The sequence below is a fragment of the Polyodon spathula genome, chromosome 1 (assembly GCF_017654505.1).
Source record: "Polyodon spathula isolate WHYD16114869_AA chromosome 1, ASM1765450v1, whole genome shotgun sequence".
NCBI classification, from domain to species: Eukaryota; Metazoa; Chordata; class Actinopteri; order Acipenseriformes; family Polyodontidae; genus Polyodon; species Polyodon spathula.
Window position 1 is genome coordinate 35,535,189 of NC_054534.1, and position 12,936 is coordinate 35,548,124.

Genomic DNA, 12,936 nt, shown 5'->3' on the forward strand with positions numbered 1-12,936 from the left:
AGCCAGACTAATTCCCCATTAAAACTAGTGTTGTTTGGCAGGGACATGCCTTCTCAGTACGTTGTAAACAGAACGTTCTAACAGGATCTGTTCTAACTGGAATGCACCTGTATATGAGTATCTAATGTAAAAATGATGTTTTCAGATTTCCCTTTCAACTTTCAGAAGATATTAATGGCTGTAAAGTATTGGTTATTGAGCTTGATGCCTCATCCTTTTTTATTGAATGCACTCATATGATTGTATTCATATACAGCTTCCTTTTAGATACACTTCAACAAAAGGAGAGTTCAACCAGTGTAATCTGTAATTGATGCTCTCACTCAATTGGACAAAGGACAATACATTTGTGCAGATCAGGTATGTGCCCAGTGTGCATAACTGTAATGAACGCACTTCATTACTCATTTTGGCACTTGGCTCACGTGACTGACAGAAGCACAGCAATTATATCACTCAATTGATCCACCACCAGGTCTTCAGTCAAACAATTTTTCTCTTTACCCAAGACACTTAAACCTTGCTTTTATATGACTATATACACAATTTGTTTCCAAATACACGTCTAACTGCAATGTAGATGAGCATGGAGCATGACACATAATCTTAAATACCTTATTTTGTTCTGTTTTTGCGCCCAAAAATGTTCCCAATATAAACATAAAATTGAAAGATCTTTTTTTTTTAAGCTTAAATCTCACTACATTTTCAATGTGACACATTTTCAACACACACTGAATTCATTTTTTTCTTAAAAACGGATACAACATATTCTAAACACATAACAAGAGTCTACATGTAAAAATATAACTTTTACATACACAATTTCAAAATAATGATAAGTTTGCATTTGTTGCATAAAATTTACAAATATCTGTGTTTCATTAACAGCTAATTGGCAATAAGTAGAGCAGATGGAACTCCTTTGCCTTTCCGATGGTGTTTAGTTTATATGATGCCATGAGTAGCCACATCACCTTCCATGGCACTTAAACAGCCAACACAACCCGAGACTTTAGAAAGGTTATACTGAGGTGCCTTTTACATTTTACCCCATATGATTATAGAAAACAATTCTCTTTCTAAATTTCTCTTTTAGATTCAGCATAACCTCTGTATATTTCTTCCAGTTGCAGTGTCTATTTTAAGTCGATGAGTTAAAACGGTATTAACATTTCTGCTGCAGAATTTGCGGTTGCCTTGACAGCGAAACCAGAACAGACTAAAAATCAAATCTACACATACAACCACATACTATACTAAAGGACTACTGTGGCTCACAGAAAGCCATTACTTAAGGTTACTTAAGACCTATACAACACTTGTTTCTAGACGTGTTTTTTTACTAAGTACGAAAACGGGCCGCAACTTGGGATAATTTACACAAACAGGATCATTCAGGAACACATCTCCTAATTACATATATAAGCATACAATACATTAAATACAGTTTATCCAAAAAATATTTTTTTTTCTTGTTTTTTTGTTTTTTAACAGGTCATAAAAAAAAAACCTGACTGCATAGACCTAATGACCAACAAGTTCCCTAAGCTTGCATCCTAAAAAGTTCAGATAGCATCCTCCTGTTCCCTTTAATGATATGAACTCTAAAAGGCACATTGGTAAAACTGTAGCATGTTAACATTGCATCTCTGGGGAGTGGGATAGGCATGGGTTGTAAGGAGTAACCTGGGTAAGACTACAAAAGCTAAATGTGCCTTCGTTCACGTGGTTTTAATTTATCCATAGCCGTGGCACTTGGTACAGGGTTTTCCCCATGGAAAACATATGCAGAGCTAGTCAACAGCAATGTAAGTCTGAGCCATACAGTGCCTACAAAGCAAGTCTTCAGGTCTTAGTAAGTAGAAAAAAAGAATCAATAAATTCTACTCATCTAGCTCATTTCTATCTTGCACTGTGTGACAGCATAAGCCCAGCAAATAAGCAACAGTCAATAAACTACTACCTTTCTCCCCTATGCTCATAAGATCCATCTGCTCTTCCCATGCAAAGGAATGGCTAGTGATATGACTAAAGTTATAATCAGGACATTTGCTGGTTTAAGTAGCTATAGGGGCAGCAATGATTCCCTTTATCCTCCAGTAAATAGAAACACTAGCTGACTAGCACACCAACAATTTGTTTTCTTTTTTTTTCGAAGTACACTTTTTCATTATTGCAAGTTTTACAATTTTGTTAAAATTAAATATTGTTTCCCCCCCTCCCCCCCAAGACTTACAAATTGATTATATTTTTTTTTTTCCCAAAAGAAGTTCAGGCACAAATGCATTGTTCCACAGTGTGGAGAAGATTGCCATTCAGTCTCTAGGCTGTGCACAACAGCTTGCAACATTGTTGAACATTCCTAATGATATGTTTAGAAAGTTGTTCACCTCAAGTTGCACATTAACGTTATCGGGAATGCTGAAAAAATCTCTTGTGTCTGTGTTTCTACGCTACTTGCATTTGTCTCTATTTTACACAAGAAAGGGGTGGGGAAAGTGTTGGTTTGTGGGATTAAGATAGTAACGTTGTCAAAGGAAGTGGTCGCTCATCATTTTGAAGAACTCTGGCAGCTTGGACCTGTGGAGGAGAACACCTTGGTTATTAAGACAGTAAGCAGCTGCTGCCTCATTCAAGTACAATTAAACAAAACAAAGATTAGATAATTAGTAATCCAGAGGCCAATGCAAGCACTCAGAGAACTTAAACTGCCGGGCTGTACAGCCTTAATGAAATCTGTTCAAAATTAATTTTCATGAAATACCCTTGGGAGTGGCTACAATGTTGTTTTTTTTTGTATTTGTTTGTTATTTCAGTACTGTTGGCTTACCCTATATAATGCCATCTAAAAGACCCCTGATCAAATCCAGCAAAGATCTCAAGAGAAAAGATCCAGGCTCAATACCCAGTGGTCGTCTTTTATTTTTAAATCACACAACACACGTGTGCAGTTTATACTCAATGATGCCTTCAGTAAGGTCATTACATAATAACGTTCTTTGAGACTTATAAATGCCTCCACAAATGTAAGTAAAATGATAACAGAAAAGGTTTTCACGAAGGCATAAGGACAAACAGATCAGTACTCGATACAGGCGACATGGGGCAGAAAATCAAAGGTTTAAGCCCCTGCCCGACACAGTACCTGCCTCCAGCTGAGCCAGCACACATGGGGCTACCTGTCTGCTAAAACCAGCTGGAAGTGGCACTGGTCATCGTGCTTCCACAGCAGCAAGCACCACAAACAGTGGCTCATTGTGAAGAACTTCACGCTTATATAAACATGTTAGTAGCACACTTACTGCCAATCTGTTGTTAAAATGTACCCCATGAAAAAAAGTTGATTAGGTATTTATTATTATCTTTATCATAAATGCCACTGACAGCATCTGTTTACTTTTTAATGATTTCCAAATTGAGCTTTGCTAGGTTTATATAGAATGACAAGGCCCCGGTTCAGTTTAACCCACGGGTGACGTCAGGTTCAATGTTATATTACCTTGCCTACATTTTCTTGTACCCTGCATAAATATGCGTACAATTATGAAACGTTAGTAAAAACACACTGCATAAGTGAAATTAAATCACTGCACAAAGGTTTGTTTTTGTTTGTTTGTTTTTAGTATAACTATTCATGGTACAAATGTGAAACAGCAGATTAGTTTAAAGTGAAGTATTCTGACCATTTCTTTTTTCTTTTTACATTTGTCCCATGGGGTTGGATGCATCTCCTAATCCGTGATGTGGCCCCGCAAGAGAGAGAGGAGGCGCGTCTGCCGATCCCTTCTCCTCTTCTCGCCTTTTCAGACAGGCAGCTTTCGGGTTCAGGTTCCTCTCTGTATAAACAAAATAAATTAGAGAAATAACACATCTGTAAACAATCCACCCTTACAAACCTAAACATTTTCTCCATTACCAATTGGGATATATCTCTGTGTAGCCTTGTAGCAGGGCAAAAGCCCTGCAGATGCAAATAGTGTGTGGGGAAATGTAAGGCTGGCAGGGATATGGTTAAATCTGTCCCTGCCAGCAATCACAAGTGTGGTCATTCCCCATTTAGGTAACTGAGTGCTAATTGGATAACGACCACATGTATACAAGGGAGGTAAAATCATTTGTTGGGGAGAGGGAGTTTGGAGTGAGATGATATTAGTGAGTTTTATGTTGGTTTTTTGAAAAATAACTCTGTAGTGAAGGTGAATGCCCAGCCTATTGTTTTGTTTAACCTTTTTAATTTTGTCCCTCGTGCCTCGTTTGTTTGTTATGTTCTGTTTAATTAATAAAACGTGCGCAACAGGGCTTAAACTGTAGCTTCTGTCTCTCATTCTTGCCGGTAACAGCTTGGGCCGTGATACTATCCTGCCACAAGCCTGATGAACCTGAATACGCATATCAAAGGTGCTCAACAGAGCATCAGGCACAGAGTCCCGGCACCCGAGGGGAAAAAGTGCCACGAGCAGAAGGGATTAATGGCAATTTTCTATTCAGACCCGCTGTTTTGGAGTGGACAGAGTGACCTCAAATGGTAATGTACAACATTTCTATTTAAGGGAACCAAGTGTCGCAAGTGCAGGGCTTGCAGCTGGCAGATGTGCTAAAAAGGGTAGACCGGGAGGCCACCCTAAGCACTCTGGTAGTAAAGCCCAGGTTTTGAGGACCATGACACATTGTCCACAGGACCTAAGAAACTGTGGGGAGAACCCGCACCTTAGTGTGCATGCTGTAAAGGGTAGACTGAATAGCTGCCCTTAGCAATCTGGTATATAAAAAAAAAAAAAGGCTGGGGAATCTATGACATCTGGTCAACAGTGTGCTAATGCCCCAACAGGGCAGAGGTGTGGGGCTTCTTCTCCCTGTCAGATTGGATTAAAAACCTCTAACTCCACTGACATGAAAAGCAGAAATACTTTTAGGGAGGAACGCTGGGTTAGTATGGAGTGTGACTGTATTCCTGGCCTCCACGAAAAATAGGCAGGCTTTAGCAATGGAAAATGCTTACATTTCATGCTTCCCAGAGGTGACTGCTAATAGGAAAACTGCATTAAAAAGATGAAGGTTTCAGTTCTGCTAAATGCAGGGGCTCAAATGGTGGTTTCGTAAGCGTGTTGAGCACCACATTCAACCAAAAGCCAGGTACAAGGTCCTTGCTAGGAGGACGCAACCTCTGAGCACCTATAAATACTGTCCTGCCAGGAAGTGAGCTCCTGGGGAGACAACCTATTTTAATATGGCAAGCTGAAATAGCTTGTTAGCAACAAGTGGACTCGATCTCTGCACTTCCCCTCAACAGGCAAGCATGGTGGTGGCTGCATCATGTTATGGGGCTGTTGATCATCGACAGGGACTGGGGCACTTGTTAGGATAGAAGGGAAAATGAATGGATCAAAGTACAGAGAAGTCCTTGAGGAAAACCTGCTGCCCTCTGCAAGAAAGTTGAAACTGGGACGGAAGTTCACCTTTCAGCATGACAACGACCCAAAGCACACAGCCAAAGCTACACTGGAGTGGCTAAGGAACCAAAAGGTAAATGTCCTCGAGTGGCCCAGTCAGAGCCGCAACCTAAATCCAACTGAAAATTTGTAGCATGACTTGAGGTTTGCTGTTAACATCAACCCTCTCAAATATTGCCAAATCTACGTGCGCAATTCTGTTACAGGCAGGCTCTAGCAAATTGCGTCCTTGTACTGCTTGATCTCAGTGGTCACATATTCAATTGACGGTGGGCCCAATGACCCACAGACAGCCGCAGAGCGGGCCACTTGCAATATCACCCCCCCGCCAAAACGCATGCCCCAGAAACACTTGTTCAAAAAATGTGCTTCAGTAACAATTGTGATAGTATGTCTTAGTAACCTCCAAATAAATATTAGTAAAAATAATATAGCATCTGTGTTGTACCTATTAAGATACTCCTAATGATGTAGTTACTGGTTTTATGACAGACTTTATTGTACAGCTGAAAGACAACTTCACTATTCCTAGGTACGTAATCGTTTTTGTCCGTGATCCGTTTTCAATCAACCCCGATGGTGATTTCTCATCCCATTCAAAGCAAGTGCTTCCCGCAATCAATGAAGCAGCAACTAGAACTAGTAGTATATTTGCAGGCATCGTCGTTACTGAAAACTGAATTCATTAACAAAGCAAATCTGGAATCATTCTGGTCTGCCTATGTCTATCTAGATAACTACTTGACCATGAAGCTGGCTGTTTGTGCTCTATATGTTTGGAACTACTTACACATGCAAAGTGGCTTATTCCACAATGAATGCAATATTAAAAACAGATGCACGAAACAGGCTGATACAAGAACCTTTGGAGGACTGCCTAAGTATCGCCGTCATGTCTATCACACCTGATGTTCTAAAGCTGACCGCAGAAGTGCAATTTTTCTCATTAAATTTGTCATAACACAATTAAGCATTTCAAATAAACATTGTATGATCCTTTTGGATTTTGTTTTATGTTATTCTGCATCCCTGTCATGTGAGGATTCCAGTATCATAGCGAGACATATAAGTATCATCACAATCAGGAAGTACAGATGAACCCGCTTTATATAATAATTGCTGTGCAGGCACAATCTGTGATAAACGGGTCAAGATATCAACCGGGTTTCATGTTTGCCTATGAGATCGCATTACAAGTGCAAGAAAAAAAGAAAGAAAACTAACGGTGAATTAAAGAGCAGTGTTTTATACTGTATATTTAGTAGTTCTTTACATTTAAACAAGCACACATATAGTTTACTACAGGAAAAATATGTTTTGTATCATTAAGTGGAATGAAACAGTTTGTGTCATTATCTAAAAAAAGCATGAATTGTTAACTGATGAGAGCTATCAATTAGGTGTTGCACTTGGTGGTTTTTGTTTGTGTGCATTTGTATAAGACTGACTATGTTAAAGAAGAAACATTCGTTGATGTTGGTGTTTTGTCATTGCCCAGCCCTTGATACAGCCCTGCCAAGGACGCTTCCACCATTTGCCACCCACTGCTGTACACCATGGGAGGTTGATTTACTGCCTCGTATTTGACGTTGGTATCCCAGTTTGCTACAATGGGTGGCTACTCTTCAGGTACTCTGCCAGTGTCGTCTGAGAGCCCTCAAGGTTCGGTCCTAGCTCCCCTTCTTTTCAGTACTTACGTGCTCCCTCTTGGGCAGGTAATCCAGAAACATAATGCAGGTTTTGATTTCTATGCTGGTGACGCTCAGATTTATTTCTCTTTTAATCCTTCTAATAAACATGCCTCTTCTGCTCTTTCCCTGTCTCAGTGATATTAAGTCCTGGATGAATAATACCTTTCTCCAGCTAAATTCAGTCACAAATGAAGTTATGCTGATTGGATCCATACATGTTAAGAAAATACTTTTATTTTTCACTGTTTCATTGATGACAATCAACTTTAACTGAAATCTGCAGCAAGCAACCTTGGAGTTATCTTTGATCCTGAACTCTCTTTTGACTCTCACATCTGTGCGATTACAAAAACGTACCTATTTTCACATTAGGAATATTTCTAGAATTCGGCCCATGCTGTCTGAAAAGGATGCAGACATCCTGATCCACACTTTTGTCTTCCAGGATTGATTATTGTATCTCTTTATAGGCCTTCCCGAATCTAGCATTTCACAATTTAACTTCTACAAAACTCTGCCGGGCACCTCCTAACACAAACTAAACTAAGACAGCACATTAGTCCTGTCTTCGCTTCCATACATTGGCTGCCTTATAAGCAGGTAATTGATTTTAAAAGTCCTACTTCTGACCTATAAAGCTTGTAAGGAACTTAGCCCTGATTACATCTGTGAGCTGGTGAAGCTGTTCACTCTCAGGTCTAATCTCTGAGCTTTTTCTAATCATGCTTCCAAACTGGAATTCGCTCCCTGAGAGTATTCATTCACCTTTTAATTTTTAAAAGCAGGTTAAAAACCTTTTTGATTTGGCTTATTCTTAATTTTTTAGCGCTTTGTGATAACTTTGTTATGAAAGCTTTATATAAAAAACAATTGCATATTAAAGGATTAACAAAGCATGCATGATACATTCAGTTGGTTTAGTTTTGGGTTACTAGTTTTAAAACAGACTCATCTTTTATCCAAATATGTCGTTTTTAATTAATTCGTGCTACTGATCAGATGTTTTGTAGAGATCACAAGTTGACACTGTAAATTAACCAGGAGGCAAGGTGTTTCTTATGACATACTAATGTATTGTATAAATGCATTCCATGGTCTTTGTTTCAACTGGCAAAATAATGGATTATTCTTTCCGCACGATACACATAAACTGAAATATGTTTACATATTTGGATGTCCTCAGTCTAAGATGCAACAGTTCTGAAGGCTACAGCTGCACAAAATATAAGCTTTATGAATAGTTTTGCTTGCCAGTTTAAGCTGCATGTTTCAAGTTAGGATTTTCCAAAGTATCCTAAACTCGCTTCAAAAAAGCAGCAGCATAAGAACGCATTTATTGGAATTCAGTTTGGAGGCTTGGTGACAGAACAGCATTTAAAATTATGCCACACCTAATTTTTGGGGACTACCCAGCAGTAGTGAGCCATGAGAAAGTTAAGTGCCTCGCCCTGAATAGTTCCGCACACCTAGGATGGGAATCTTCATTCTCCCAGCCCTCAGCAGTTATTTGAGTGGTAGACATTCCATATGGTAGAATGGGTCAGACTCTTTTGTATCAGTGTCACCTAGTGTACAGCATGAGAACAGCACAAGAGCTGTTTATGAAACAAAAATATCTTCATTTTCTTTTGTTTTATATCTGAGGAGCAATAAAAAAGTCAAGATGCCAGAAATCTGTTGGGTGTGCCTGTGGGAATTTCTACACAACAACATTTTATAACTAAGCTACACATCTGCATTAATGTCTTTACAATCCCAATGTGAGCACTGCATAGTGCTGCGAAAAATATTAAAACAGATTTGTGAATCAATGTGATTTCTGGCATTGGAATGTGAGAAATTGTCCCAGCACCAATGCTAAATGAATGAGTTAGCTGACCTCTGACTTGCTGCTCCAGACTCAGTATGACGGCCACGGCCTGGTGGAGGATAAGCAGCTTGGTCTGCGGCTTGTCGCTCTTCAGGTGAAGTTGCACCATGCGCCCCAGCTCCTTGAAGGCCTCGTTGATGTCACGCACACGCAGACGCTCCCGGGCGTTATTGGCCATTCTCCGCTCCTTCTCCCGCTCGATCTTCTGCTCTGGGGATAGGTCCTCGTCATCATTATTGCTGGAGAAACACAGAAGTGGCACATTCTTATACTGCTGCACAATGGCTGTTAAAATATCCCCATTGGCCTGTGAATCTATTGGTTAAAATAAATAAATATAGCCAACCTCTCCCCCCCTTTAAGGTATTTTTTTATTATTAACCTTACATTTAAAGATTAATGAGCTTCGAATGCAACGTGACCGTTCAACTCAACAACCATAAAACAGTAAGCAAATGTAAAATAATAAATACTACTACTCCTACTACTACTACTAATAATAATAATAATAATAATAATAATAATAATAATAATAATAATAATAATAAAAAACAAATTAACTTACATTTGAAGTTACTTACTCTTATGCAATTTTTACTTGGTACTCAGCGCCACCTGGTGGCCAAATCCTTTTTTAAAAACAGAATTCCACTGGTTGGGAAGTGAAAGCATTAAGCCGTGGAGACCTCTATACATACTGCATACAAATTGTGCTGCCCAAGTAAATCAGACACCATACATCAATAGATTCACCATAACAAAATATGAAGTTACAAGCATCCCGGTAAGAATATAAACCATTCTAAGACATTGCCAATAGGAGTTTATCCTGGAAAGACTGCACTGAGTGCAATTTGGAAATGTAAAACCTATTTTAACTACACTCATGTGTGAAGGACAAAACCACTGAGAACTATGGTATAACCCACATATTGGAAGCTACAGGCAGATCCATGAATGTACCTGTTTTAGTTTTAGTCATGTAAATACACATGGACTTTAAGTGACACACACTGTATATAGTCTACTGTCTAATCTCAAACCAATATATGTTTATATGTTTTTTTTTTTTTTTTTTTTTTTTTTTTTTTTTAATCAACAATGTATGTATATCTGTAAATAACAGCACTTGCCTTTAAATTTGCATGGAGCCTCCCTGAATTATCAAAACCAAAACTGATCTACTACTATATACAGGAGCAGTTACCTATGCCTTGATGTCTCTAGTTTTAGACGACATAGTGGAATCTATGTAATTTATCACTGTACTTTTTTCATAGCCTTTCAAGGACTAATGAAGAATGTATGTTTTGTGTGTTAATGTGGAAATTGGTTGGGATTCACCAAGTTTGAATGTAGCTGTCCCTCAAAGCACATTGTTCACTTCATCAGTCCAGCAAAGGAATAAATGAAGCAAACACTTTTGTTACGGTTACCTATTAATTGATTTGATATCTTTCTTGTCCTCCTCAGTTTTCTTCTCATCCAGGGACTTGGTATCCTGGTTTTCGTCCCCCTCGTCTTCAGATTTGATCTCCGAGCTTACTGATGACACGCTGTGTCCCTGGAGCCCAGCTGAGAGAGCTAACAAAGGAGGGGTGTTACCCTGCCATAGCTTGCAAGCTTTCATCCTTAACACATGGACTACTGCAGAAAAATGTAACTACAGAAAGAGGTAGCTAGGTAGCAAAACAATATACTGTTTAACAATGTAAAATTACAAAAGTAGCTTAGAAGTTGGCAATGGAAAGAAGTAGTTTCAAATATATTAAAGGTTTTGTCTGGCTAAGTACACAGCAGTGCTTCCTTTTTTTACTTTTAAATAATACTGACACTCAAAGCAGTGAAACATGGTGCTGTTGCAGTCCACAGATATGAGTGGATTTTTATCCTTGAAGGTGGCAAATGTCAAAAAAATAAATTAAAACAAACAGTTGTGTGAACCCCCAAATGAAAAAGGATTTATATTATAAAGCCCTGCCATTGGAAATCTTGGACACAGTGTATCTTCACCTTATTGGGTGCCCAGATTGGAATAGAACGGTCGCGGAACAAAAGCTGTGAAGCAGCCATTAGTTTTAGCACAACAGAATGTTTAATTTTGAGCTGGGTAGCACCCTCCCCCTTTCATAAAGAAGACTGTCCCAAATTTGCACAAGAGAACACTGTCCCCTTTGTTCATGCTCTGCTTCAGTTGGTTACACTCTTATGAATAAAAGAAAAACTTCCATAATGTCTCTAGTTCATAAGCAAACTAATGTACAGGAAATATGGCGTGTACCGTTGTCTGTAACCTGATGTTTCCCTTTAAATTAATTTACCAGATGAATTACTGCATACTATATATATATATATATATATATATATATATATATATATATATATATATATATATATATATATATATATATATATATACACACACACACACAAAAAAACAGCAGCAAAATCTGTAATTGGAGAAAGTGAAAAGCAACCCACTGTTGAATTTGTACTTGAACCAAAATAAAATTAATTGTGTATCTTGCATATATCCCTATATACTGTACCACGCAACATTTTATGATTTTCCTGGGTGCAAACCTGGATGTTTCCAAAAATATAACAGGTTTACTATATTATCAGCCTAAAGTACAACTTTGATTCCCATAAATACAAAATAAAAAATGACCTGAATGAACCTGAACAAATGTCTTCTTATGGAGAGTCAGGACAGAGAATGGGAATAAGCCTTCAGACAAAAAAAAAAATGTAGAACTAGCTTCACTAAGCCACAAACCTCACAAACTGTGCTTTGTACTGATGCAGTGTATCATGTAGCATTACTTACCCCTGTAAGGATCTGGAGTCTGGTTTAATTCAGGCGAAGTTGCTGACTGCACTGGGAGCTGGGGCACTGGCACTTGGTTTGGCACAATTGTGCCACGTAATCCCACGCCATCCTCACGATGAGCTCCAACCTAGAACAAAGAAAAAAAAAAACTGGTTACAAAGGGTCTTCTTTCTGCCTACCAAATAAAAATCTGTAGTTTAACACACCAGTATTAACATAAATCAGGATACACAAGTTATATATTAATTTTGGAGCAAAGGAAATAATAAATTTGTTTCCTTTGTGGACTTAAAAAAAATCCAGTATAAGGATTTCTAATACAACCTTATCTGAAACATTTAAAAAAAAAAAAGTGTGTGGTCTTAAAAATTATTCCTACTGTAGAAAAAATAACATAATTCTATTATCCAGGGAAAACAATGAACATCTGAAAATAGCAAAAAACAAACCACAGCATAAATCAATATGTTTGTTTTAAACTTGCACGTTAACAATATACTAAAAAGCTTCAGCTACCAAATTGTTTTCCAAGTGTAATTCATTTTTAAAAAGTATACAGAATGTATTCCTAGTTGGGGGGCCACTCTGAAGCAGTGCTGGAGTTCAACTCCAGAGGGCACTGTCCCCCACAAAAATCACAACAGGAAGACTATTTTACTTGAACATCATCTCGCAGTTGCAAACATGGCAGAGCTGCTCAGGCAGGTAAAACAGAAAATGATCTCCCAGGGTGCCTCAGAGAGCACTGATTCACATCCATCTGTCTTCTATCATGTCCGCCAACAGAACTGACAATTATCTTAATGCCCATATGCTTAATTGTAGGCTTCCGAATTCCCCTGTCGATATCGGAGATCCCGCAGGAATTCTGATTTGGCACAAGATTTTAATTTCAGGGATACAAATCTAGGACCTGCCATGTTTTTTGTAATGCCAGCTAAGCCTTTGACAGCACAGGCTGCGATGTCACATGATGCTTCCCCGCTTGATGCAAATATCATAAAATGTCGACTGGCTTTGCTAAAGCTTGGAGCTCGAGCCAAACCAGTGTTTGTTTTCTGACTTTCATCAGTGTGCAGCTTCCAAATT

General features: G+C 38.5%; 1 protein-coding gene across 14 annotated transcripts in view; it reads right to left on the bottom strand.

The window, feature by feature from the left end:
• Positions 1–682: 682 nt before the first annotated feature.
• LOC121318004 (transcription factor 4-like) overlaps positions 683–12,936 on the bottom strand; it is a 177,770-nt gene continuing 165,516 nt past the window's right edge. For 9 of the 14 annotated variants that reach the window (XM_041254236.1, XM_041254242.1, XM_041254171.1 and 6 more), the window contains 5 exons: positions 11,845–11,974; positions 10,451–10,598; positions 9,024–9,253; positions 3,707–3,839; positions 683–2,583 (listed from right to left, as the gene is read on the bottom strand). In XM_041254236.1, the coding sequence (XP_041110170.1) occupies positions 2,535–2,583; positions 3,707–3,839; positions 9,024–9,253; positions 10,451–10,598; positions 11,845–11,974 (690 nt within the window). In that variant the 3' untranslated portion in view covers positions 683–2,534. Of the gene's footprint in view, positions 2,584–3,686; positions 3,840–9,023; positions 9,254–10,450; positions 10,599–11,844; positions 11,975–12,936 lie in introns of all 14 variants that reach the window. The other 5 variants (XM_041254261.1, XM_041254251.1, XM_041254226.1 and 2 more) reach the window with 1 other exon arrangement.